Source organism: Triticum aestivum, chromosome 6A (genome assembly GCF_018294505.1).
Source record: "Triticum aestivum cultivar Chinese Spring chromosome 6A, IWGSC CS RefSeq v2.1, whole genome shotgun sequence".
Lineage (NCBI taxonomy): Eukaryota > Viridiplantae > Streptophyta > Magnoliopsida > Poales > Poaceae > Triticum > Triticum aestivum.
This window is the reverse complement of record NC_057809.1, coordinates 452,104,685-452,128,180: the sequence shown is the minus strand read 5'-3', so window position 1 is coordinate 452,128,180 and position 23,496 is coordinate 452,104,685. Positions and strand designations below refer to the sequence as shown.

General features: G+C 52.4%; 1 protein-coding gene across 2 annotated transcripts; it reads right to left on the bottom strand.

Moving 5' to 3' along the window:
- Window positions 1-15,472: 15,472 nt before the first annotated feature.
- On the bottom strand, window positions 15,473-17,485 carry LOC123130726 (UPF0481 protein At3g47200). Of its 2 annotated transcripts, none has more exons than XM_044550544.1 (2): window positions 16,760-17,485; window positions 15,473-16,416 (listed from the first exon to the last, which is right to left on the bottom strand). In XM_044550544.1, the coding sequence occupies exons 1-2, from the start codon at window positions 17,366-17,368 to the stop codon at window positions 15,685-15,687; spliced, it is 1,341 nt and encodes a 446-aa protein (XP_044406479.1). In that variant the 5' UTR covers window positions 17,369-17,485; the 3' UTR covers window positions 15,473-15,684. The 2 variants fall into 2 exon arrangements, with proteins under 2 accessions (XP_044406479.1, XP_044406480.1); XM_044550545.1 differs by having other exon boundaries at window positions 15,473-16,413.
- Between the last annotated feature and the right edge of the window lie 6,011 nt (window positions 17,486-23,496).

Here is a 23,496-nt window from a genome sequence, read left to right as displayed (position 1 = left end):
TGAACATTTTTGAGTGTTATTTAAAAAAATGGTGCAACATTTGTAGAAGTTGTGCAAATTATTGTTTTTATTACCATGAACATTTTTAAAAAGTGAAAACTTATTTTAAGTGTTGTGAAGTTTTTTTTAAATGGCACCAATACTTTCATATATGTTATGAACATTTTCTTTAGGCTGCACAAACAAAAATTTCACTTTCATGAACATTGTTAAAAAAATCAAGAAGTAAATGTTTGATTTTTCTTTTGAAATGGGATGAACATTTTTGTTAGATGTTACTGACATTTTCTGAATGTACGAACATTATATTAAAACTTCATGAACATTTTTTCTCGGATGTGTGAACATTGTGAAAAATTTCAAGAACAATCTTTTTTATGAACTACATGAACACTTGTGTATGATACATGAACTTTTTTAAATTACATAACAATAGCCTAAATATATTGAATTTTAATAGAGAACAAATAAACAGAAACTAAAGGTGGGAAAGGGGAAGAAAAAATGTGCTTACGTTGTGCTATATTTTGGGTTAGGCAAGAGCTAGGGGATTAGAAACTTGGCCCGACCCATTTAATTGTGTTGTAGGCGAGCGTCCCATACACCTCCCTACAAGCGATATATAGACAACCTCGAACCTGAGCAGGGTTGTTGGTTACACTATAACTAGTCAGTTAAGAGCATAGTTACTAGGAAGTGAAAAAGCAGTCGAGTTGAAAAGATGTCACAAGCAAACAACACATGATTTCCTGCAAGCACAATTAGGGAATTCTCCAACCCAAATTTGCCGATCGATTCCAGAGGGGAGAGACATTCTCGCTCAAGGGCTCATTTGAAGGATCGGGGACGGGAAAACTACTGACAAGTGGCAACACAACTGGTTACCCATAGACTATAACATGTGCCAGATCTGAGAACCCTCCACGACTGGTTAGTGAGCTCATCTTACAAAACTCTGCAGCCCGGGACCTGGAAAAGATCCAAGTGACCTTCATCGTAACAGATGTCGAGGTGATCCTATCAACCCTTGCGCACTAGCCAGGTGGTTCATTTTGGTCTTGGAATTTTGGAAGGAAGGTTGTGTTCTCCATTTGGTAAGCCTATTGAATGCTCGTGGCCACAAAGTTCCGACGGGAGGCGTGGCTAGAGGAACATGGAGACACATCGAACTTGGAGGTAGAGTAGCGAACGTGGACCAAGATGTGGAAAGTACAGGTACCATCGAAGCTAGAAATGCTCTTGTGGCAACTGTCGTGGTTCTAAGTCTGACAGTAGAGTGGGGGGTAGGTATGGAGAGGCAAGGTCCTAGCTATGGAGAGGTTGTAAACACAAGAGATGTACGAGTTCAGGCCCTTCTCGGAGGAAGTAAAAGCCCTACGTCTCGGAGCCCGGAGGCGGTCGAGTGGATTATGTGTATATCAATTACAGGATGCCGAACCCTTCTGCCTGTGGAGGGGGGTGGCTTATATAGAGTGCGCCAGGACCCCAGCCAGCCCACGTAATGAAGGGTTTAAGGTGTATTTAGTCCGGGGCGTTACTGGTAACGTCCCACATAAAGTGTCTTAACTATCATAAAGTCTACTTAACTACAGGCCGTTGCAGTGCAGAGTGCCTTTTGACCTCCTGGTAGTCGAGTGAGTCTTCGTGGTCGAGTCCTTCAAGTCAGTCGAGTGAGTCCCTCGTTGGCCGACTGGAAGGTGACCTCTTCTAAGGGTGTCCTTGGGCAGGGTAGTTAGATCAGGTCTGTGACCCTACCCTAGGTACATGACCCCATCATTAGCCCCCGGATGGATTGAGGCTTTGAGTGACGGAGGAGTTGATGTTGTTTTCGATTAACCTTTGCACACTGGTCGTGCGTTGTTCTGAACCAGAGAATCTCTTCGTTGATAGTGAGCAACTTGTCTTCAGTCGACTCGATCCATTCTTTTCTTTCGTCGAGTGATCTTTCGGGCTTTGTCGATTTCCGAGCGACGGATCGCAGGAAATCCCGCGCCTGACAGACCGATCTGCCGTTCGCGGATTCCGCGGGATGCGAAATTTGGGGAAACGCGCGAAGCGGAGCGGACCGCGGCGTTCAGATGGGACGAGACATAGACGCCTCGATCCCCGCGCCGCTTTCTTCGCCACGTATCCCGCCCGCGTAACAGTTCCAGGATATGATTAGATCTGCCGGGCCCACCTGTCATCCACTCGGAAGGGATCTTATAAATGCGCCCGGCGAGGGTTTTTTGAACAGTGCCTCAGCATTCTCTCTCTGCCTCCTTCGTCTCCGCCCAACGCGCTCGCTCTCGCCTCCGCACCACTTCTCCTCACGCGCCCCGCCGGAAGCCATGGTCAAGGAGAAGACGGCGGCGCTGGAGCGCGCGAAGAAAGCGTCGGCGACGGAGAAGGGGAAGGGGAGATCCACCAGCCGCGGTGGGTCTTCGTCCAGATCCCGCCTGCCAAAAGGCTGGGTCCAGGGAGATTGGATCCAGTCGACCATCACGGAGAAGGATCTCCTCGACATGGCCAACGAGGGCCTGATCCCCCATGGAGCTGCGAGGCTTCCAGGGAAAGAGTGGCGGCCCCAGCCGGAAGAGGGTGAGTGCGTGCTTCTGGCTACCCATGTCGACCGCGGATTCTCTTTGCCGCCGAGCATTTTCTTCCGTGGTTTCTTGAACTTTTTTGGAGCGCAACTCCACCACTTCACCCCGAATTCTATCGCCTATCTTGCCGCGTTTGTGTCCATGTGCGAGAGTTTTTTGGGCTGTCGACCGCACTGGGGCTTGTTCAAGCACATATTCACATGTCGCTCTCAAACTGTGAAGAAGGCGAGTCCAGGCGACGAAAGAACCCGAGTGGTCCAAATGTGTGGAGGTCTGGGGATCCAGGTGAGAAACAAGAGCACCTTCCCAGCCATGACATTTCCCGAGTCAGTCAGAGGCTGGCAGTCGACCTGGTTCTACTGCCAGGATGAGTCGACACCGGGGCAGTCGAGTGGACTCCCTCCATTTACCATGGACCGAGTGAACAAGCCCTCCTCTCTGAAGCTGATTCCGGAGGAGAAAGCTGACGTGAAGATGCTGATGGAGCGCGTAGTTCAGTTGGTTCGGGAGGGAGTGACGGGCATGGATCTCCTGGAAGTTTTCCTTAGGCGCCGAATCCAGGCTCTTCAGTTCCGGAGCCATTGCATGTGGTTGTACTGTGGGACTGAGGATGTGACTCGGGTCAATCCAGAAGCAGTCGACGATGCCACTCTGGAAAGGTGGATGGCCGCTGTTACTGGGAACAAGGACAACCCTCACGGGGCCAGAAGGATTCCTCCACTCGACTGCCACAGTGACCCAAACAAGGCATTTCTGCCCCACTTCCCGTTGTATTCTCGTCATATTTATTTCTGCTTTCTCTGCCGATCGGTCGACTGATCTTTGTCTTGTTGTCTCTCAGACCCTCACTGAACTGTACTCGATGCCCAACGGAGCGCAGGCTCCGACTGAGGAGGGAGAAGCGAGCGGGGGCGAGAGCCAGGAGGAGGAGTGGGACTCAGACGCCGCCGAGGCCGATGATGATGACGATGACGATGATGATGATGACGATGAGGACGGGGAAGAGGAGGAGGAGGAGGAGGTCGCACCACCGCGCTCGGAAAGGCGGTCGAAACTTGTCCATGACCCTGCGACTGAACGCGGCGAGGGGGTCGCGACTGTTACACAGTCGACCAAGCGCCCTCGGACCACCTCTCCGGCGCCGACTGAAAAGGCGCCGAAGCAGCCCAGGGCGGCCCCGTCGAAGCCGACCAAGCACCTGCCGAAGATGAAGGTGTCCATCCCCACCATATCAGGGTAATCATGTTGCTTAAGCCTTCTTGTTTTGTGTGAACTTTATCTCTGGTTGGCGCTGGAGTTAGTCGACTGACTCTTTGGAGTTGCAGTGCTGCTACTTCTGAGACCTCGGCCCGGGCTGACGACCATGAGATGGAGGGCGCAGCAACCTCAAAACCTGGTACTATATTCTTAACACTGTCTTTAGTCGACTGACTCATGATCTAATCCTGATTCTTTTCTGTAGCTCCATCCAATGTTGTAATCACTCTCCCTGATGATGATGAAGATGAGGAACCGCTGAAGTACAGAAGGAGTAGGAAAGCGTCTGCCAGCAAGGTGACCCAGGATGTGACGGTGCCTGAGGCTCTGGTCGCGGAGGAGGGGAACACCACTCGACACACCGTGTCCTTCGCAGATCCACTGACGAGTGCTCCGCAGCCCTCCCTCTTCACGACGCACCACGTCCCAGAGGACCAAGCTGGCGCAGCGAAGGAGGCAATACGCCAGGCAGGGATCATGATGGAGCAGTTGAAGACCATCCGGGATGCGAGCCAGGCAGCTTACGACGCCAGTTCCGCCCTCCAACGCAATGTTCAGGTCAGTCGACCACCATTTGTTCTGTTAGGATATGCTATCAGAAACTTTTCTTTCCAGAATTTATAGTAGTCACCCACTGGGTGTGTCGAGTTAAACTCCGTGTTAGCGGGGGCACGCTGAGTGCACCCGCTGGGTGTAGTCCCCAAGGCTAAGGTCGACTGCGGGCAGTCGGCCTTAGGCTTTATAATTTCAGTCTTTCCGTCATTCGACTATGTCGAATGGATTTTGCAAACCGGTCGACTGGTCGACTCTGTCTTCGACTGGTCGATTAGTGGGGGCACGCTGAGTGCACCCACTGGGTGTAGTCCCCAAGGCTAAGGTCGACTGCGGGCAGTCGGCCTTAGGCTTTATAATTTCAGTCTTTTCGTCATTCGACTAAGGCGACTGGATTTCGCAAACGGTCGACTGGTCGACTCTGTCTTCGACTGGTCGATTAGTGGGGGCACGCTGAGTGCACCCACTGGGTGTAGTCCCCGAGACTACGGTCGAATGCTCGTATTCGGCTGTAGTCTTAGAAACGCGTGATTTTTCCTTTTTCACTCGGAAGTGAATTATATTTGACATTTTAGTCGATTGGTTCTTCGCAGAACTCCTGTGATCTTGTGGCTCGCTACTCTGAGCTGGAAAACAAGCACATTCAGCTCGAGCTGAATTTGTAGCTGGTTCAGGAGAATCTGACGAAGGCAAAGGAGGAGACCGAAGGTATGTTTGGTGAGACCTTGACGACTGCTTTTTCCCTTTATTTGTTTCAAAATCTGATCTTGCTGTAACTTGCAGGTAAGGTGAGGGAGGCCCAACGGAAGAAGGACCTTGAACTAGCTGAGAAGATCAAGCTTGTTGACGAGAAGTTAGCTTCAGTCGCCAAGCTTGAGCAAGAAAATGCCAATCTGAAAGCTGCTCTTGGGAAGAAAAAAGATCTGGAGGCCTTCCTGAATGGTCTTGCCAAGAAGCTGTTTCTTATGCTTGAAGGTAAATCTCTATGCTCGGCGATCATTTCCAACCGTGGTTTTTCCATTCGACCATCGCCTTGACTCGGTGATCGTCCTTGCAGAATTTTGTCAAAACTTTGAAGAAGAAACTAGCCGGCTGGAACCAAACCTTGACCCCGTCAATTCTCCGATGGATGACGAAGTTGCCATGAATGTTTTCCGACTGGAGTCCCATGTTGCAGTTGTCGTGGACTATCTTGCAAGGCTGAAGGTCGCCACATCTCGCATCGACTCGACGCTCTGGCCCGGGGAGACACTTCAGAACGACCTCGAGTCGCTGATGGCTCGCTTGAACACGATCCCTGGTCGAGTGCAGGAGTGGAAAAAGTCCTTGGCTCGGTGCGGTGCAGATGTTGCTCTGTGTCTGGCCCGAGTCCACTGCAAAGATGCGCGAGAAGACAAGCTGGCGGCCCTCCAGGTGGCCAACACCAAGAAACACGACTTCAGGTCCTTTATGGAAACTTTCCTTGCGGCTGCCACTCGGATCGCAGATGGAATTGATCTTGATGAGTTTGTTGCACCTTCCAGCCCTCCACAGGAGGGGTAAAAAACTTCTTCTAAACTCGACGCTTTAAATTTGCCTCGGTATGCCGAGTGGAGTTGTAACCGATAAACCTTAACGGGCTTAGCGCCTGAGCACTTTCGGTTCCTTTAGGTATCGATCCGAACTTGAATTTGGTGTTTGAATATGATTGCTTTTGGCTCGAAATGCCTTTTGCAGGTCCAAAGCGGGGTGCTTACTGCAATCGACTTATTCCTTAGTCCACTTAGGTGAGCGCTGGGCTGTAGCTAAGCCTCCCGAGTGAGAGGTTTGCTTTTCACTCGGTAGGATTTCTATATCTTAGGCAAGCACTGGGCTGCAGCTAAGCCTCCGAGTGAAAGGTTTGCTCTTCACTCGGTAGGATTTCTGATAACTTAGGCGAGCGCTGGGCTGCAGCTAAGCCCCCGAGTGAGAGGTTTGCTCTTCACTCGGTAGGAATTTTGATAACTTAGGCGAGTACTTGGACTGCAGCTAAGCCTCCGAGTGAGAGGTTTGCTCTTCACTCGGTAGGATTTCTGATAACTTAGGCGAGCGCTAGGCTGCAGCTAAGCCCCCGAGTGAGAGGTTTGCTCTTCACTCGGTAGGATTTCTGATAACTTAGGCGAGCGCTGGGCTGCAGCTAAGTCCCCGAGTGAGAGGTTTGCTCTTCACTCGGTAGGATTTTTGACAACTTAGGCGAGCACTGGGCTGCAGCTAAGCCCCTGAGTGAGAGGTTTTCTCTTCACTCGGTAGGATTTCTGATAACTTAGGCGAGCACTTGGACTGCAGCTAAGCCTCCGAGTGAGAGGTTCGCTCTTCACTCGGTAGGATTTCTGATAACTTAGGCGAGCGCTGGGCTGCAGCTAAGCCCCCGAGTGAGAGGTTTGCTCTTCACTCGGTAGGATTTTTGACAACTTAGGCGAGTACTTGGACTGCAGCTAAGCCTCCGAGTGGAAGTCTGGCTTACCACTCGGTAGGATTTTTCATAACTTAGGCGAGTACTTGGACTGCAGCTAAGCCTCCGAGTGGAAGTCTGGCTTACCACTCGGTAGGATTTTATTTGATCTTAGGCGAGCACTGGGCTGCGGCTAAGCCCCCGAGTGAGAGGTTTGCTCTTCACTCGGTAGGATTTTCATAACTTAGGCGAGTACTTGGACTGCAGCTAAGCCTCCGAGTGGAAGTCTGGCTTACCACTCGGTAGGATTTTATTTAATCTTAGGCGAAACGGATTCGCAGCTAAGCCTCCGAGTGGGAGTCTGACTCACCGCTCGGAGGATTTTTACAAACTTAGGCGAAACGGATTCGCGGCTAAGTCACCCACTGAGGGGAAATTTTATTGGACAAAATAAAAAGTGACAAAAATTATGGAGGAACTATGACACTATTATCTTGAGGTCCATGGACTACAGAAGTACTTTATTGCAACTCATCCGAGTGATTAAACTTAAGTGAAAAATGGGCGGAGTAGTTCCGCGTTCCAAGCTCGGGGCTCGTCGATATTATGCTCGACGTTGTAAAGACGGTACGCCCCGTTGTGGAGAACTTTGGTGACGATGAAGGGTCCTTCCCAAGAAGGAGCAAGCTTGTGTTGTTTCTTCTGATCCACTCGGAGAACTAAATCTCCTTCCTGGAAGGCTCGACCCCTCACATTTCTGGCGTGGAAACGACGCAAATCTTGTTGGTAGATGGTCGACCGGATCAGAGCCATCTCCCTTTCTTCCTCTAAAAGGTCGACTGCGTCCTGCCGCGCTTGTTCAGCTTCTGCTTCGTTGTAAATTTCGACTCGAGGAGCATTGTGGAGAAGATCACTCGGTAAGACTGCTTCAGCTCCGTAGACCAAGAAGAATGGAGTTCTTCCGGTCGACCGATTAGGTGTGGTACGCAGTCCCCAAAGCACCGAGGGAAGTTCGTCGACCCAAGCTCCAGCTGCATGCTTGAGATCACGCATCAGTCGGGGTTTCAATCCCTTGAGAATCAGGCCATTGGCTCGCTCTGCTTGTCCATTCGACTGCGGATGAGCGACTGAAGCGTAGTCGACTCGTGTGCCTTGAGAGTTACAGAAATCTCTGAATTCCTCCGAGTCAAAGTTCGACCCATTATCCGTAATGATGCTGTGCGGGATTCCATATCTGAATATTAGTTCCCTGATGAAGCTAACAGCAGCACCGGCGTCAAGGTTCTTGATTGGTTTAGCCTCAATCCACTTGGTGAATTTGTCGACTGCCACCAGTACATGCGTGAAGCCACTTCGCCCTGTTCTCAAAGGACCGACCATGTCCAACCCCCATACTGCAAAAGGCCAGACGAGTGGGATGGTCTTCAGAGCCGATGCAGGCTTGTGCGACATATTCGAGTAGAACTGACATCCCTCGCACTTATCCACTATTTCCTTTATCATCTCATTCGCCTTTGGCCAGTAAAATCCGGCTCGGTAGGCTTTGGCCACGATGGTCCGAGAGGACGCATGATGACCACAGGTTCCTGAGTGGATATCATTGAGGATGATTCGACCTTCTTCTGGTGTTATGCACTTCTGACCAACTCCAGTCGCGCTTTCTTTGTATAATTGTCCTTTGATTACGGTAAAGGCCTTAGATCGACGGACGATCTGTCGAGCCTCTTCCTCATCCTCCGGGAGCTCTTTTCTCAGGATATACGCGATATATGGAACTGTCCAGTCGGGAATGACCACCAAGACCTCCATGACCAAGTCAACCACTGCTGGGACTTCAACCTCAGTCGGATCTGTGGCACTCTTGGGCTGTGGAGCTTCTTCGGTGAAAGGATCTTCTTTGACTGACGGAGTGTGTATATGCTCCAAGAACACACCACTCGGAATGGCTTCTCTCTTGGAACCTATCTTTGCTAGATCATCAGCTGCTTGATTTTTCAGTCGGGGTATATGATGGAGCTCCAACCCCTCGAACTTCTTTTCCAGCTTCCTCACTGCACTGCAGTATCCAGTCATGGCTAGGGCTTCTCACGTCCCACTCCTTCATCACTTGGTTGACCACTAAATCCGAGTCGCCATAGACCATCAGGCGACGGACGCCGAGTGAAATGGCCATGCGCAATCCGTATAAGAGGGCCTCATATTCTGCCTCATTGTTGGAGGAGTCAAAGTGAATCTGGAGCACATATCTGAGCTTATCTCCTCTGGGGGAAACCAGGACAACCCCAGCACCGGAACCATTCAACATCTTAGAGCCATCAAAGAACATGGTCCAATGCTTCGAGTGAACTTCAGTCGGCTGCTGCTGTTCAATCCACTCGGCAAGGAAATCTGCTATTGCCTGGGACTTATTGGTTGTCTTTGCCTCAAACTTGATATCAAGGGGAAGAAGTTCAATCGCCCATTTAGCCACTCGACCAGTTGCATCTCTGTTGTGCAAAATCTCTGATAGTGGAGCGTCGCTGACGACTGTGATGGAATGATCAGAGAAATAATGAGCAACCTTCTTTGTGGTCATGTATATTCCATACACAAGCTTCTGATAATGAGGATATCTCTGCTTGGATGGAGTCAAGACTTCAGACAAATAATACACTGGGCGCTGAACTTTGAGAGTTTTTCCTTCTTCTTCCCGCTCGACCGTAAGCACAGTACTGACGACTTGTCCTGTGGCTGCGATATAGAGCAGCAGAGGCTCTTTGCTGATTGGAGCAGCAAGCACCGGCTGGGTGGAGAGCAGAGCTTTTAGCTCGGCAAACGCTGCATCAGCTTCTGGAGTCCACTCGAACTTGTCTGCCTTCTTCATCAGTCGGTAAAGAGGCAATGCCTTTTCACCGAGTCGTGAGATGAATCGACTTAATGCGGCCAAGCATCCAGTAAGCTTCTGGACATCGTGCACTCGCACAGGGCGTTTCATTCGGAGAATAGTGCCGATCTTCTCTGGATTAGCGTCGATTCCTCGCTCGAAAACGAGAAAACCGAGTAACTTGCCACCAGGAACTCCAAATGTGCACTTTGATGGATTGAGCTTGATATCATACCTTCTGAGGTTGGCAAATGTTTCGGCGAGGTCAGCGAGTAGGTCGGAACCTTTTCGTGACTTGACGACGATATCATCCATATACGCTTCCACATTCCGACTGATTTGAGTGAGAAGACACTTCTGAATCATTCGCATAAATGTGGCTCCGGCATTCTTGAGGCCGAATGGCATGGTGATATAGCAGAAGCACCCGAATGGAGTGATGAAAGCTGTTTTTACCTCGTCGGGTCCGTACAGACGGATCTGGTGGTACCCGGAGTAGGCGTCTAGAAAAGACAGTCTCTCGCATCCCGCGGTCGAGTCAACAATTTGATCTATGCGAGGGAGAGGAAAATGATCTTTCGGGCAGGCCCGGTTGATGTGCTTGAAATCAATGCACATTCGGAGCGATTTGTCCTTCTTAGGAACCATGACAACATTAGCGAGCCACTCGGAGTGGTATATCTCTCGGATAAACCCTGCGGCCAACAGTCGAGCCACTTCCTCACCAATGGCTTTTCTCTTCTGGACGGCGTACCGCCGAAGATGCTCTTTGACTAGTTTTGCAGATGAGTCGACTCTTAGGCGATGCTCAGCCAGTCCCCTGGGAACACCTGGCATGTCAGCGGGCTTCCATGCAAAAATGTCCCAGTTCTCACGGAGGAACTGGATGAGCGTTTCTTCCTATTTCGGGTCGAGTGTTGTGGAGATGTGGGTCGGAGCTGCATCGGGGTCGGTCGGGTGAATGTGAACAGGCTTTGTCTCACCGGACGACTAAAATGCAGATTCTGTGGCGGGTTTCTTGGATCGCAGCAAATCACTCGGATCTGCCTTTTGCTTGTATTCTTCGAACTCGATCGCTGTCACCTGGGAATCGGCAATCTTTGAGCCCTTCTGAAAGCACTCTTCTGCCTTTTTCCGATCACCGGTGACAGTGATCACTCCTTTGGGGCCGGGCATCTTCAATTTGAGGTACACGTAACATGGTCGAGCCATGAACCGTGCATAAGCTAGGTCTCCCCAAAATGGCATGATATGCACTCTGAAAATCCACGACCTCAAACGTCAACTTCTCTTTGCGAAAATGTTTCGAATCACCAAACACCACGTCTAGAGCTATTTGTCTGAGTGACTCGGCTTTCTTCCCTGGTATAACTCCATGAAAGCTCATGTTACTGGTGCTCAGTCGGGACATCGGAATGCCCATTCCTTTCAGCGTGTCTGCATACAACAAATTCAGCCCACTACCACCGTCCATCAGCACTTTTGTCAGTCGAGTGCCTTCGACAACTGGATCGACCACCAAAGCTTGCCTCCCAGGGGTGGCAATATGAGTTGGGTGATCAGATTGGTCGAATGTGATGGGTGTTTGGGACCATCTCAGATAATTTGCTTTTGCTGGGGCGACCATGTTCACCTCTCGGTTAATGACTTTCAATCGACTCTTGCTTTCCACATCTGCAAAGATCGTCAGAGTGGAGTTGATATGTGGATATCCTTCCTCACTGTCCTCCTTGTCTGCGGGCTTGTCCGACTCCTTCTCCTTGTCCTTAGACTGTTTTCCCTGAAACTGCTGGATCAGGAGTCGACATTGGCGAGTGGTATGCTTCGGGTAAATGATATTCCCCTCTTCGTCTTTCTTCGTGTGGATGTGACACGGCATATCCATCACGTCGTTCCCTTCCTTATCCTTTACCTTCTTAGGGTTCCAGGATCCTTTTGGTTTCCCTTTAAACTTTCCCTGAGTCACGGCCAGAGCCTCTCCAGGAGCTGCCGGTTCAGCCTTCCGCTTCTGTTTCCGACTGGTGTTTCCCTTTTCCAACTGACTCTGCTTGTGCTTGCCGCTTCGGAGTCGGTCTTCTTCTTTGCCGTTGGCGTACTTGGTAGCAATCTCCATCATCCGACTCAAGGTCATGTCACCGGTTCGACCAAATTTCAAACTCAATTCTCTATTCTTGACACCATCCTTAAAGGCGCAGACTGCCTGATGATCAGACACATTCTCCACAGTATGGTGCAAAGTGATCCATCTCTGAATATACTCCCTGAGAGTCTCATTGTTCTTCTGCACGCAGACTTGCAGCTCCGTCAATCCAGCCGGTCGCTTGCAAGTTCCTTCAAACGTTCTGATGAACACTCGGGACAGATCTTCCCAAGTGTAAATGCTGCTAGGAGGTAATTGAGTCAACCATGCCCTGGCAGAACCTTCCAGCATGAGGGGCAAATGCTTCATGGCCACCTCGTCGTTCCCACCACCAATCTGAACCGCCACTCGGTAGTCCTCAAGCCAAGTTTCAGGCTTAGACTCACCAGTGAACTTGCTGACTCCTGTTGCCAACCTGAAATTGGGAGGGATAACTGCGGCTCTGATAGCTCTGCTGAAACATTCAGGACCAGAAACATGCACTCGATTGCTTGTGGGCGCATCTCTGTCGAGTCCACCTCGATAGGCTCTGTTCCGGTCGACTAAGCCTTGCACGATAATGGATCGCGCGTCAAAGCCTGGTTCTCTGGGGTCGACTGGAACTCTTCGCCCCGCACTGAGCTGGCGTCTGTCATCTTGCTGCCGAGGAGCGTAAGACCCACCCCTCGGAGGGGAATTGGGCACTCGACGCCTATCATCTCGGTCGAGTCGGTCACCATATTGGTCTCATCGATTCTCGCGCCCTTCACGCCGCGGAGGCGATCTGGGGCTGTGAGCCGACTGAACCGTATTCGCAGCGACGGATCGACTGTGAATTCTGTTGCGCGACTGCGACACGGCCGAATTCTAATCTCCTGCTGCCCGGAGCAGATCCCTGATCTGCATCAAGCCTCTGCCAGCTTCCGACTGAGAGGGCTGGATTGACTCTGCTATACGGGTCGCAGCTGCTAAATTCTGGATTGGGGTTCGATATACCTGAGTCGGCGGGAAGAGTTGACGTCGACTGGTGTCGGGAACTCGTTGCCGCGCGCGCTCGTCGAGTGCTCGCTGGAGATTCTCCAGTCGAGTGCGTTCGGCCAAATTGGCTAACGAGCCTCCTCCAAGGCGCGAGCCTCGGGGGTTTCTCCTGCGATGGGAGTACGCAGGACATCCACGTTCCTGCGGCGAAGTTCCTCTCTTTGCAGAGAGTCGAGTGGCTCGGGCTGGTACTCTTCGTGGTCTCGTGCGGGGTCGCCTCCGTCGCCTGCCCCACCATCACGGGCGAAGCCAGGGGGACTGCGGGGCCCGTCGACCATCAGGATTTCCGCCGCTGGATCACTGCTATCGCACTCGGATGCAGTCTCTACGGAGCCAGTCGACAGATCGAACAGGCCGTAGAGAGATTCGTCGGACTCGATTGCCGCAACTTGGGTGGTGGCCGTCTGGCGAGCCACCGCGTGCCTCACCCACCGCTGAAGCCTCGACCGACCCGAGCGCTTGCGCTGGCGGGAGACCGGGAGGGTGGTCGATGGGGGAGTCGACCGATACGGGGTCGACGATTGCCGCAGCAGAACGCCGCGGACACATGCGCGAAAATGCGTCGCACCACGGACGGGGAGCGCATCGACGTCGAGTGGAGCCTCCTGGAGCCAGGCGGAGTCGTCGGCGACGAAGGTGAGAGCACCGAGACGGATCTCTCGACCCTCAACCAAAACTCCAGCAGTCATCATGATGAAAGTACTCGGAAGAACCGCAACTTCTCCACAAAATCGCTAAAACACCGGCCACAAGGTGGGCGCCAACTGTCGTGGTTCTAAGTCTGACAGTAGAGTGGGGGGTAGGTATGGAGAGGCAAGGTCCTAGCTATGGAGAGGTTGTAAACACAAGAGATGTACGAGTTCAGGCCCTTCTCGGAGGAAGTAAAAGCCCTACGTCTCGGAGCCCGGAGGCGGTCGAGTGGATTATGTGTATATCAATTACAGGATGCCGAACCCTTCTGCCTGTGGAGGGGGGTGGCTTATATAGAGTGCGCCAGGACCCCAGCCAGCCCACGTAATGAAGGGTTTAAGGTGTATTTAGTCCGGGGCGTTACTGGTAACGTCCCACATAAAGTGTCTTAACTATCATAAAGTCTACTTAACTACAGGCCGTTGCAGTGCAGAGTGCCTTTTGACCTCCTGGTAGTCGAGTGAGTCTTCGTGGTCGAGTCTTCAAGTCAGTCGAGTGAGTCCCTCGTTGGTCGACTGGAAGGTGACCTCTTCTAAGGGTGTCCTTGGGCAGGGTACTTAGATCAGGTCTGTGACCCTACCCTATGTACATGACCCCATCAGCAACTTGCCCAATACTCCATGCCTATGACCAATCTCGTTCATCATAGGCACATGTTTCCGGCCAGTAATTGTGGCATTCGCGGTTCGAAGGATTCATGGAGTTATTCTTTACCTGAGTGTAACATGTCACGTTGTGTTTGAGCACTTGATGATTCAGATTTGGTTGAACTGATGCACCAAACCAATGAGCCAGATGCTAAAAGGTGGATGCTGTCTTTGAAGGATTATATACTGCATATAGATTTTGTGACTATCTTAGTTACTCTATGGGCCATCTAGCACGTGAGAAGGAAGCCACTCCGTGATTTTTTTTTGAAGTCTCACACATCATTTTATCGAAGGCTACATGGCCAACCTTGTTGGTTCCAAGCACCATCCAGCACCTTGACTGCAAGTCTACTGAAACATTGTTGGCTCGGCACATTGGATCCCCCTCCCGGTGTTGCAAAGATCATACTTGATGGGATCGTTTCGTGAGCATCTAGTGCATCATCTTTAAATGATCCATGAGTGGGGTCCATGACCCTTCGCTCACGACGCTTTAACTGACAGTCTGCATGACTAAGATGGTTTGACTCGATTGGTTGTGTTAGAGCCTGGTCTTGTCGCCTCATGACCAAAGCTCTGTATTTGAGAATTTTCACAAGTGTTGTGCAGGAATCAACTTGCACTAGCAGGCTTCCTGGGATGACTTGTCGTAAAGATTGGCTATCTACATCTACAATTCAAGAACATGGGAGCTTCATAAACTGGCTTCGGCTTCGACAAGCTTGCACAGGCTAGCGCCAGCAGATCAACATCGACCAGGAAGCAGCCGGATCCAAAGACCAGTTCAGGGGCTATTGAAGGTGTTACGCTTCATAGGTGCCCACCTTACCAGGAGCTAACCTGGGCCCCCTAGGTCGGCTATGTCATGGGCCAATCAACTCGGCCCATGGCCTCACAATGTGGTGGGCTGGAAGACCTGGAGTACAAGACACGACAACTCGCGTCCGAAGGACGGCTCTGACCGAAGTAGAACCTGTAACCCCAGACTCCAATTCCTACATAAACCTTCCGGCCCACAAACCTTCGTCGGTGACAAGACTAGTAAAGAAAAGAACAACAAGCGCAACCTTTGCGATGGAAAAATCAAACCGGCCTGGTTCAGTAGTGTTGATGGACTGTTATTTTTGTTAAATATGAGTCGACTGAGCGAGTGAGCGCTAGCCACATCCTAGAATAGAAATTTATATATGGTTGGTTGCCTTGTTCATGTTATGAGGTCGTCCTATTTTTTGTACTCCACAAAGTTGTAGTAAATCAGCGATAATTAATATGAATAAGAGGGAGTAGTATTTTATAATGCCCCAGGGATGAGGATAAGAGCTACCCGGTAAGTTGAACACGGATCAAAATATTATTCTCATTTTTCTACGACAACATCATATGAGTAATGTCATCACAGTCATGAACTGATGCAACTAAAACATTATCGATAAAAGCCACACCGTGATCAAACACGCTTCACTCAAATATCAGGAGTAAATCGAACAAGGTAGAAGTGGAACTTATAGCTTAGATATAAGCTAGCTGGTGGTGGCATCCTGGTAGAACTGTAGCACGGTGTAGACGGTCTGCATGATGGTCATGCCGAGGAGGAAGACAGCGGCGGCGAGGGAGAGGAACGACCAGGGGCTCTTGAAGTAGGTGTGCACCAGGTTGGCGCGCCAGCGGTTCCACCTCTTCCGGCAGTAGGCGTTCACCTGGCGGTGCACGTCGTCCAGCGCGCTCTGCGGCTCCAGCACCACGTCCCTCGACATCCCGCTGAAGAGCTTCGCCACCGCCTTGTCGCTGCCCACCGTGTTGTGGACGATCCTCCTGCAGGTCAGCAGCGCCACGTCCGCCGCCGTGTCGATCATGTTGTCCATGAAGAAGACGTAGGCGGTCACCTCGTTACCGGCGCCGGCGTGCAGCCGCTCGAACGCCATCAGGTTCAGGAGCATGTACTCCGTGGTGTCGTCCACCACGATGGCCGGCAGGCGGAGCACGCCGCGGTGGAAGCTGATGTCCAGGAGGCTGCTCGTCCGGCTCCGCTTGAACCGAACGCCCGCCTCGTAGAGCTCCTCGGCGGACCGGATGATGTCGTCCGGGACCGCGTAATCCGGAGGCGCGGGGGGAGCCGTCTGCGTGGGGCCGTAGAGCAGGCTCCGGCGGAGGATGTCCAGCGGGTGGAGCGCCAGTCCGACGCCGGTCGCCGGAGGCCAAGCAGCCGGGGTTAGAAACCTCTGCACCATCCGGTTGATCAACTCCTCGTTCTGCTGCCAACAACGTCCGTCCGTACCATTAGTAGGTACAATCATGGCAAAGGCCGACTTCAGTGTGAGATCTATCAGCACATACCACTAGCAAAAATGCTTTTTCTTTACTTTTTTTGTACTACATGCATGGTAAGAAGCTAAAAGGTAGCATCAACTACATTGCTTGCAATGGAGCAATGGAATAAAGAACCATTCGGCTACACTTTGCTGTTTTGGATCTTCTGTTCAGCTATAGTCTTTTCTACTGCATAATAATTTTGTTAATTCGCTGGCGAAATTTATGTTAAGTTTCATGATACTATAAAGAATGCATGCGTTGTCTCATGGCTTAATTAGTTACTACCTCATCTTTGCCGGTCTCGACGGCGAGGAGCTTGTGGAGGACGAGGAGCGGCAGCTGGTTCTCGATCATGATCATGTCGCGGCGGATGTAGGGCACGGTGTAGAGCAGGCCGTGGTTGCTGAAGACGGGGTCGTTGGGCGCGTAGTCGTTCACCTCGAAACCGGACGCCGTCCTCATCACCTCCAGCAGGAAGCACCCGTCGGTGACCATCATCTCGAGGAACCTCTCCCTCCTCTCCTCCTCGCAGCCGAGGGCGCCGCGCCAGTCGTCGGCGAGGCCCTGGTACGCGCCCTCCAGCTGCTCCGCCACGCCGGCCACGGCCACCACGAACTCCGACAGTGGCTTGCGCGCGCGCCGGAGCAAGTGGAGGAGCGACCGGCGCTTGTGCACGTCCATGGGCAGCAGGTGCGGCTCGCCGTGGTGGAAAGGGCCCAGGGACACCACCTGCGGCTGGTAGGCCTTGAGATTCAGGTGCTTGATGCACGCTGGCACGCGGTAGATGCAGTGCCACTGCCACTGAGACGACTCCGTCGACGGGTCATGGCCGCTCAGCGCCGCGTCCACGTCCGCCACCCACACGCTCTCCTCAACCCTCCGGCGAGAGGCCATCTGAGTCACTTGCGAACTTAAGCACCTAGTGTCATGAATTGCAGCGCCATGCAACAGGAGCGAGCCTAGATATGCTTACCACTGTGTGCTGCACACTGGCACTGCAGGTGGTGGAATGTATAGATCCAGACCGGCCGTCGAATCGAAGCGAATAAAGAAGTAGCGTGGTCTCAAGGGGAGTCTTTACAGCAAAAACGAACCAGCACTCTGACAGAGACTAGGTGGGATGAGTGATGCCTGCAGATTGTGTAGGCTTTCGGAAAAGAAAGATGATCGTGAGATGGTGAGCAGGCCGGTGAAAGAGACACACGGATCTGAGTAAAAGAAGCAGAATAAACTAAAGACGCGGGCAACTGTTTTTTAGGCAACAATGCTATGTTTACGGATTAATAGGGGGTTTTGCAGAGCGTTTGTGACTTGTCAGGTGCTGATTGGATTATTGAAACACTAACGCCCACAGGTGTGGGCGTTTGCATCTCGCCCACACGCGTGAATCCACATCCATTTGTGGTTGCACAAATGTTGGCATATTTATGGTGCCATGTAGGACTGGGCTGCTGTGTGGGCATTTATTCGGTCGTTCACACGTCCGTTTTCACACACGGAGGGACCGATGTGTGAGCGTTTAACAGTTCGCCCACACAGGGGCTGGTGTGTGGGCATTTATCAGTTCGCCTACACGCCCGTCTCCTCTCCCACACTCAAAACTGTCAGTTGCCATGTGTTTTGCAGGGTACATGACAACTGCCCTACTGTGCTTGTAAGCAAATGGCAACTCTCTCTTTTATCCGAATATGTCAGTTGCCATGTGTTTTGTAGGATACATGTGTGACGCCCCAAGACCGGAGCTTCAGTTGCCTTCCATGGTTTTCGGGTTTCGTCATGTGATCTGTTTGGTTCGTTGCATTTGTCATTGCATCATGTCATTTCTTTTTTTTAACTCAACTAAATAAATGGCATGGATCTTAGATCCATTTAAACCAAGGAAATTCACATAGTGGTTCTCTTTATAACATATCCTCCCGATATTAGGGAGCTATATTAAATATTTCATTTGTTGGAATTAACCGGAACACACTTGCAAAATAATTCTCAATGCCTTTGTTATCACAACTCTTGGCCTCTAACTTTGCTATTTATTCTTTCATCATATTCCGAGGTTCCTCCAAAAACCCATTTTTGGATACTCCTAAAACCCCGCCCTAGTTCAAACCTATTTGAATTAAATTCAAATGAGTTTGAATTCTTTTCGTTCGATCTTGGCCATTTCTATTTTCTTGGAACCAACGCATTTTTGTGAGTCCGGGGAAATTACCCCCATGCCCAAATTCCATCCCTAACCCTCTCTTTATATTTTTCTTCTTCTATCTATTTTTTTCTCTTAATGGTTAAGAGAAGAGAGTGTGAGAGAGAAGAGAGCCTGCAGCCCAGCCGACCAGGCCTATGGCCTTTTCCATCTCCACCAAAAGGCCCAGGCCCAGCCGGCGCCCTGCTTAACCTAGCCCGACCGATTCCCCTGCTCGATCCCTTTCTCTCCCTCGTTTCCTCCTCCAGCTGCCTCACGCATCGCACCAGGCACCAGGGAGAGAGCAGCGCTGCTCCTCATCCCCGACCCCCTCTGCCTCCTTCCTCCTCCGCCGCGCCAAGTCCCTCCTTCTCCTTCCCGAGGCCGCCCCTGCCGGCGACCAGCGCCCCTACCGTCCCCGCGCCTCCTCCTTCCTCCGGCGCCTCAAGCTCCCATGGCCGACAGCCCCGCAGCACCAGGACGGCCTGCCCCCGCCATCGCGACCCCACGTCCACGCCGGCCGCCCCAAGCTCGCTCTCCTCCGGCCTCGTGCCGCCCCGCGGCCCCTGCGTTCCTCGCGACTCCGCTCCGCGGTCCTTCCTCCTTGCCAGCGTCCAGCCCGAGGAGCTCCGCCCAAGCCTCTGCTCGGCGCCGCCAGTTTTCCTCCATCGGGCGCCTTGCTCCGTCCCTTGCACATCCGCTGCCGTCGGCAGCGTCTGCACTTCCACCTCCCTGCCTAAGCTGCAAGTTCCATCCATGGTGCATGCGCTCCGTTCTCTGTTGCCGTTGCTCCACTGGGTTTCCGGCGACCCCCGCGTCCCGCTGGACCAGTGCTTGCCCCGCTGCTGCTTTGACCTCCCCTGGTTCATCTCGTTTCCCAACGGACAGCAGCCTGATGGCTTCTATGTTCCAAGTGTCTTCTGCACGCCAAGCCCGGTGCACATGTCGGTGTCAAAACCGGAGGATCTCGAGTAGGGGGTCCCGAACTGTGTGTTTAGGTCGGATGGTAACAGGAGGCAGGGGACACGAAGTTTTACCCAGGTTCGGGCCCTCTTTATGGAGGTAAAACCCTACGTCCTGCTTAATTAATATTGATGATATGGGTAGTACAAGAGTAGATCTACCACGAGATCAGAGAGGCTGAACCCTAGAAGCTAGCCTATGGTATGATTGTTGTTCGTCCTACGAACTAAAACTCTCTGGTTTATATAGACACCGGAGAGGGCTAGGGTTACACAGAGTCGGTTACAATGGTAGGAGATCTACATATCCGTATCGCCAAGTTTGCCTTCCACGCCAAGGAAAGTCCCTTTCGGACACGGGACGAAGTCTTCAATCTTGTATCTTCATAGTCCAGGAGTCCGGCCGAATGTATAGTCTGGCCATCCGGACACTCCTAATCCAGGACTCCCTCAGTAGCCCCTGAACCAGGCTTCAATGACGATGAGTCCAGTGCACAGATTGTCTTCGTCATTGCAAGGCGGGTTCCTCCTCCAAGTACTTTATAGAAGATTTTGAACACAAAGGTAGTGTCCGGCTATGCAAAATAAGTTTTCACATATTGCCATAGAGAGAATAATACTTACACAAATCTAATCTACTCACATATTCCATAGCGTGACATCACACCACGGCCAAGTCTTTATTTGAATCGTTTTACTGTCCCACCTCAGCGCGTTTAGCGAGGCGGTTTCCTTGGCACGTCTTGTTAAATCAGAGATCGTGTCCCCTTATTCCGGGATTCTCATCAATACGGGTGTGGATAACCCAACCGCGCCATTGACTGCGGCGCTTGGGAGATAAGCGAGTTTTACCAGGCTGGTGGGGGCGCATAGTCGCGTCCGCCCATATAAGGGGATAAGGATCCACCTTTTCATCCACGCCTTCTTCCTCCTTCGCCTATCCATTTCCTCGCACTCGAGCTCCAGCGCCCAAGTCCGCACACCCAATCTCAACCTTCTCCAGCCATGTCCGGAGCGGGAGGCAAGTGGATGGTCTCCTCCATCACGGAGGGACACATCAAAAAACTGAGGAAGGCCGGATACTTGTCTAACGACATTGCGCACCGGCTTCCCGAAGAGGGGCAGCTCATCCCCACCCCTAGGCCCCATGAGAGGGTGGTGTTCCTCCCCCATTTCCTCCGCGGACTGGGCTTCCCTCTCCACCCATTTGTCCGGGGGCTCATGTTCTACTATGGCCTGGATTTCCACGATCTGGCCCCGAACTTTGTCCTCAATATCTCGGCGTTTATCGTCGTGTGCAAGGCTTTCTTCTGCATTCGCCCCCATTTCGGCCTATGGCTCAAGACTTTCAATGTCAAGCCGAAGGTGGTGCGCGACACTCAGGCGGAGTGCGGAGGCGCCATGGTGGGCAAGATGCCCAACGTCCTATGGCCCGAGGGCTCCTTCGTGGAGTCCCTAAAGGGGTGGCAATCGGGGTGGTTTTACATCACCGAGCCGCGCGACCCTGAATGGGTCGCAGCCCCCGAGTTCCGATCCGGACCCCCTACGCGGCTCACCTCCTGGAAAGAGACGGGCCTGTCGTGGGGTAAAGAAGGAGAGCTGACCGGACTCCAAACATGCGTCCAAACCCTGGTGGACAAGAAGCTCAAACTTGTCAACGTAGTCCAGGTTATGCTCATCCGCCGGATCCTCCCGTGTCAACAACGGGCTTTCAACCTATGGGAGTTCGACCCGGCGCAGCACCGAACTCTAAGCAGGCTCTTCGACACAACGTACGAAGATGCCTGGAAGGTGCTTTTCAAGGGCGCCGAGGCCCCCGCATCCGCTACCGAGGATCGGGGATTCAGCATGCAGCGTCGCGCTCGTGCGGTAAGCTGTTTTCACCTTTTACAGGGTATTAGTTTTTCATAGTTTGACTCCATGCGGGATCTTAAGCTCCCTTACCTTTGACATGATTGGCAGGAGACGTCCGGACAGATCAACTATCCAGCTCCTTTGCCCGAAGGCCCAGCGGACGCTCGCTTGGCGAAGCTGCTAGTTCCGGCACCCTATGTGGTGCCGGAGAAGAAGGCCAAGAAGAAGGCCACGGGGACTCGGAAGAGTGCCCGGCGCCTGGGGGTGTCGGATTCATCATCCGACGACTCCAAGACGCACTCCTCCCGTGAAGACGAGGAGAAGGAAGAAGAGACCTCTCCCCCTCCAGTGGGAGGAGAGAAGAAAAGGAAGGCCGCCCCAACTGGGGAGGCCAAAGGTTCCAAGAAGGGGAAAACCCTTCCTCCGGACGGCTCCACCAACGCTGACGACGGCGAAGAGGAGTGGCCGCACAAGGCCAAGCCCCTGGCGAGATCGTAAGTGTCCGGATACCAGAGTGATTCATAGTATTCTTCCATTGCACAACTTTTCCTTATGTCGAACATGTTTATGCAGTCCACCCAAAGATCGGCTCGACGTGTCATCGAGCGGTTCCCTGGATTCATCGGATGTGAATTCGCTTCCGACGGCTACCTCCCCCCACCCTACGGACGGCGCCGAGGTGCTGTCCCAACAGGTTCCAAGCCAGGAGGAGGTGGTCCTGGAGGCGCCACAAGGCGACCTCCCGGACTCCAGGCGCGAAGGGGATAAAACCCCCAAGGGCTCCGAGTCCGGCCTTGAGCCGGACACCGCGCCGGAACCTTCAATGGTTCCGGACTCCAGTAGGCGGCCTCCTTTCAAGAGGGGCGAGCCTACCGAGCCGGTGACCTCCGTCCAACCGGAGGCACCGGACAATTTGCTGGAGACACTTAACGGCGCCTCCATCGACGAGGAGCACCGCACTATTATGAGTGCGGTGATCCAGAAGGTTCAGTCCGCCAAGAGCGGACTGACTGAAGCCTGTGCCAGCCTTCTAACAGGCTTTGAGGTAGGTAAAGAATATGTAAAAATATTACCGCATAGACAGTAGCCCCTGATGCTCTGTTCGGCGTTCGGAAAGAAAAGCCGAATAGAGGATCTAATAACATCGCAGGAGTCTAACATAATCAAGTCAATATGCGTATGCAGGCTTCGCTGCTGGCCTCCGCCGCACTGACTGCGGAGGTGGATACGCTGAAGCAAAACCTCGCGCGGTCCGAGAACGAGCTCGGCCATGCCAAGAGGCAACTCGAGGAGAAGGAAGGTAAGTAATACCTTGCGCAATTATATAGAGAAGATGTGGTTGCAAAAAATGACAGGATCAACGTGCTATTATAGGGGCCACGACCGAGGTGGCAACCCTTAAGCAAGCGCTGTCCGAGGCCGAAAACAGAGCGGCCGCGGAGCGCACGGAGAGAGAGAAGCAGGAGGCGCGGGTGGAGGAGGTGCAGAAAGAGCTCCAGGCTCTCGTGAAAAAACACGAGAGTTTGGAGCTTGACTCAAAGACGCAAGCGTCCGAGCTTGCGGCAGCCCTCAAAAGCGCGAAGTCTGCCAAGGCCGAAGCCCAGAAAGCCCTCAAAGAAATTGACGCGATGAAGAAGATAGCGGCGGGTAAGGCATTCATTATGCAAAGAAAGCACGTGAAAGTGAATTACTTGTTACTTACCCGAGTCCGGAGCTCTCCAGGAGCATTCGCAGATTTGCCCCGCAGTGCGTCTGATGCCGCCGCCTACTACCGAGCCGAGGAGGGGAGCTCGACGGAGAAGGTGTTCTGGTCTCAGTATGCTGAGGCCGGACACCTGGTGCCTTTGAGCGACCAGCTGAAGCAAATGGTCGAGCTCCACAAGGTTGCCGAACAGGCCATAAAGGGCCTCATAGTTCGGCTGTGGCCTGGAGAGGCTCTGCCTGGGAGCTACTTCGGGCTGGTGAGGCGGCTGGTGGATGCCTGTCCACGGCTTGAAGTAATCAAGCGCTCCGTCTGCATCGAAGGT

What these genes read in the sequence shown, in the direction of transcription:
- LOC123130726 (XM_044550544.1), bottom strand. Translation starts at nt 17,368, where the DNA reads ATGGCCTCTCGCCGGAGGGTTGAGGAGAGCGTGTGGGTGGCGGACGTG. An exon ending in TCGAGACCGGCAAAGATGAG is followed by an intron (nt 16,417 to 16,759) that starts GTAGTAACTAAT and finishes CGTTGTTGGCAG; the next exon opens with CAGAACGAGGAGTTGATCAA.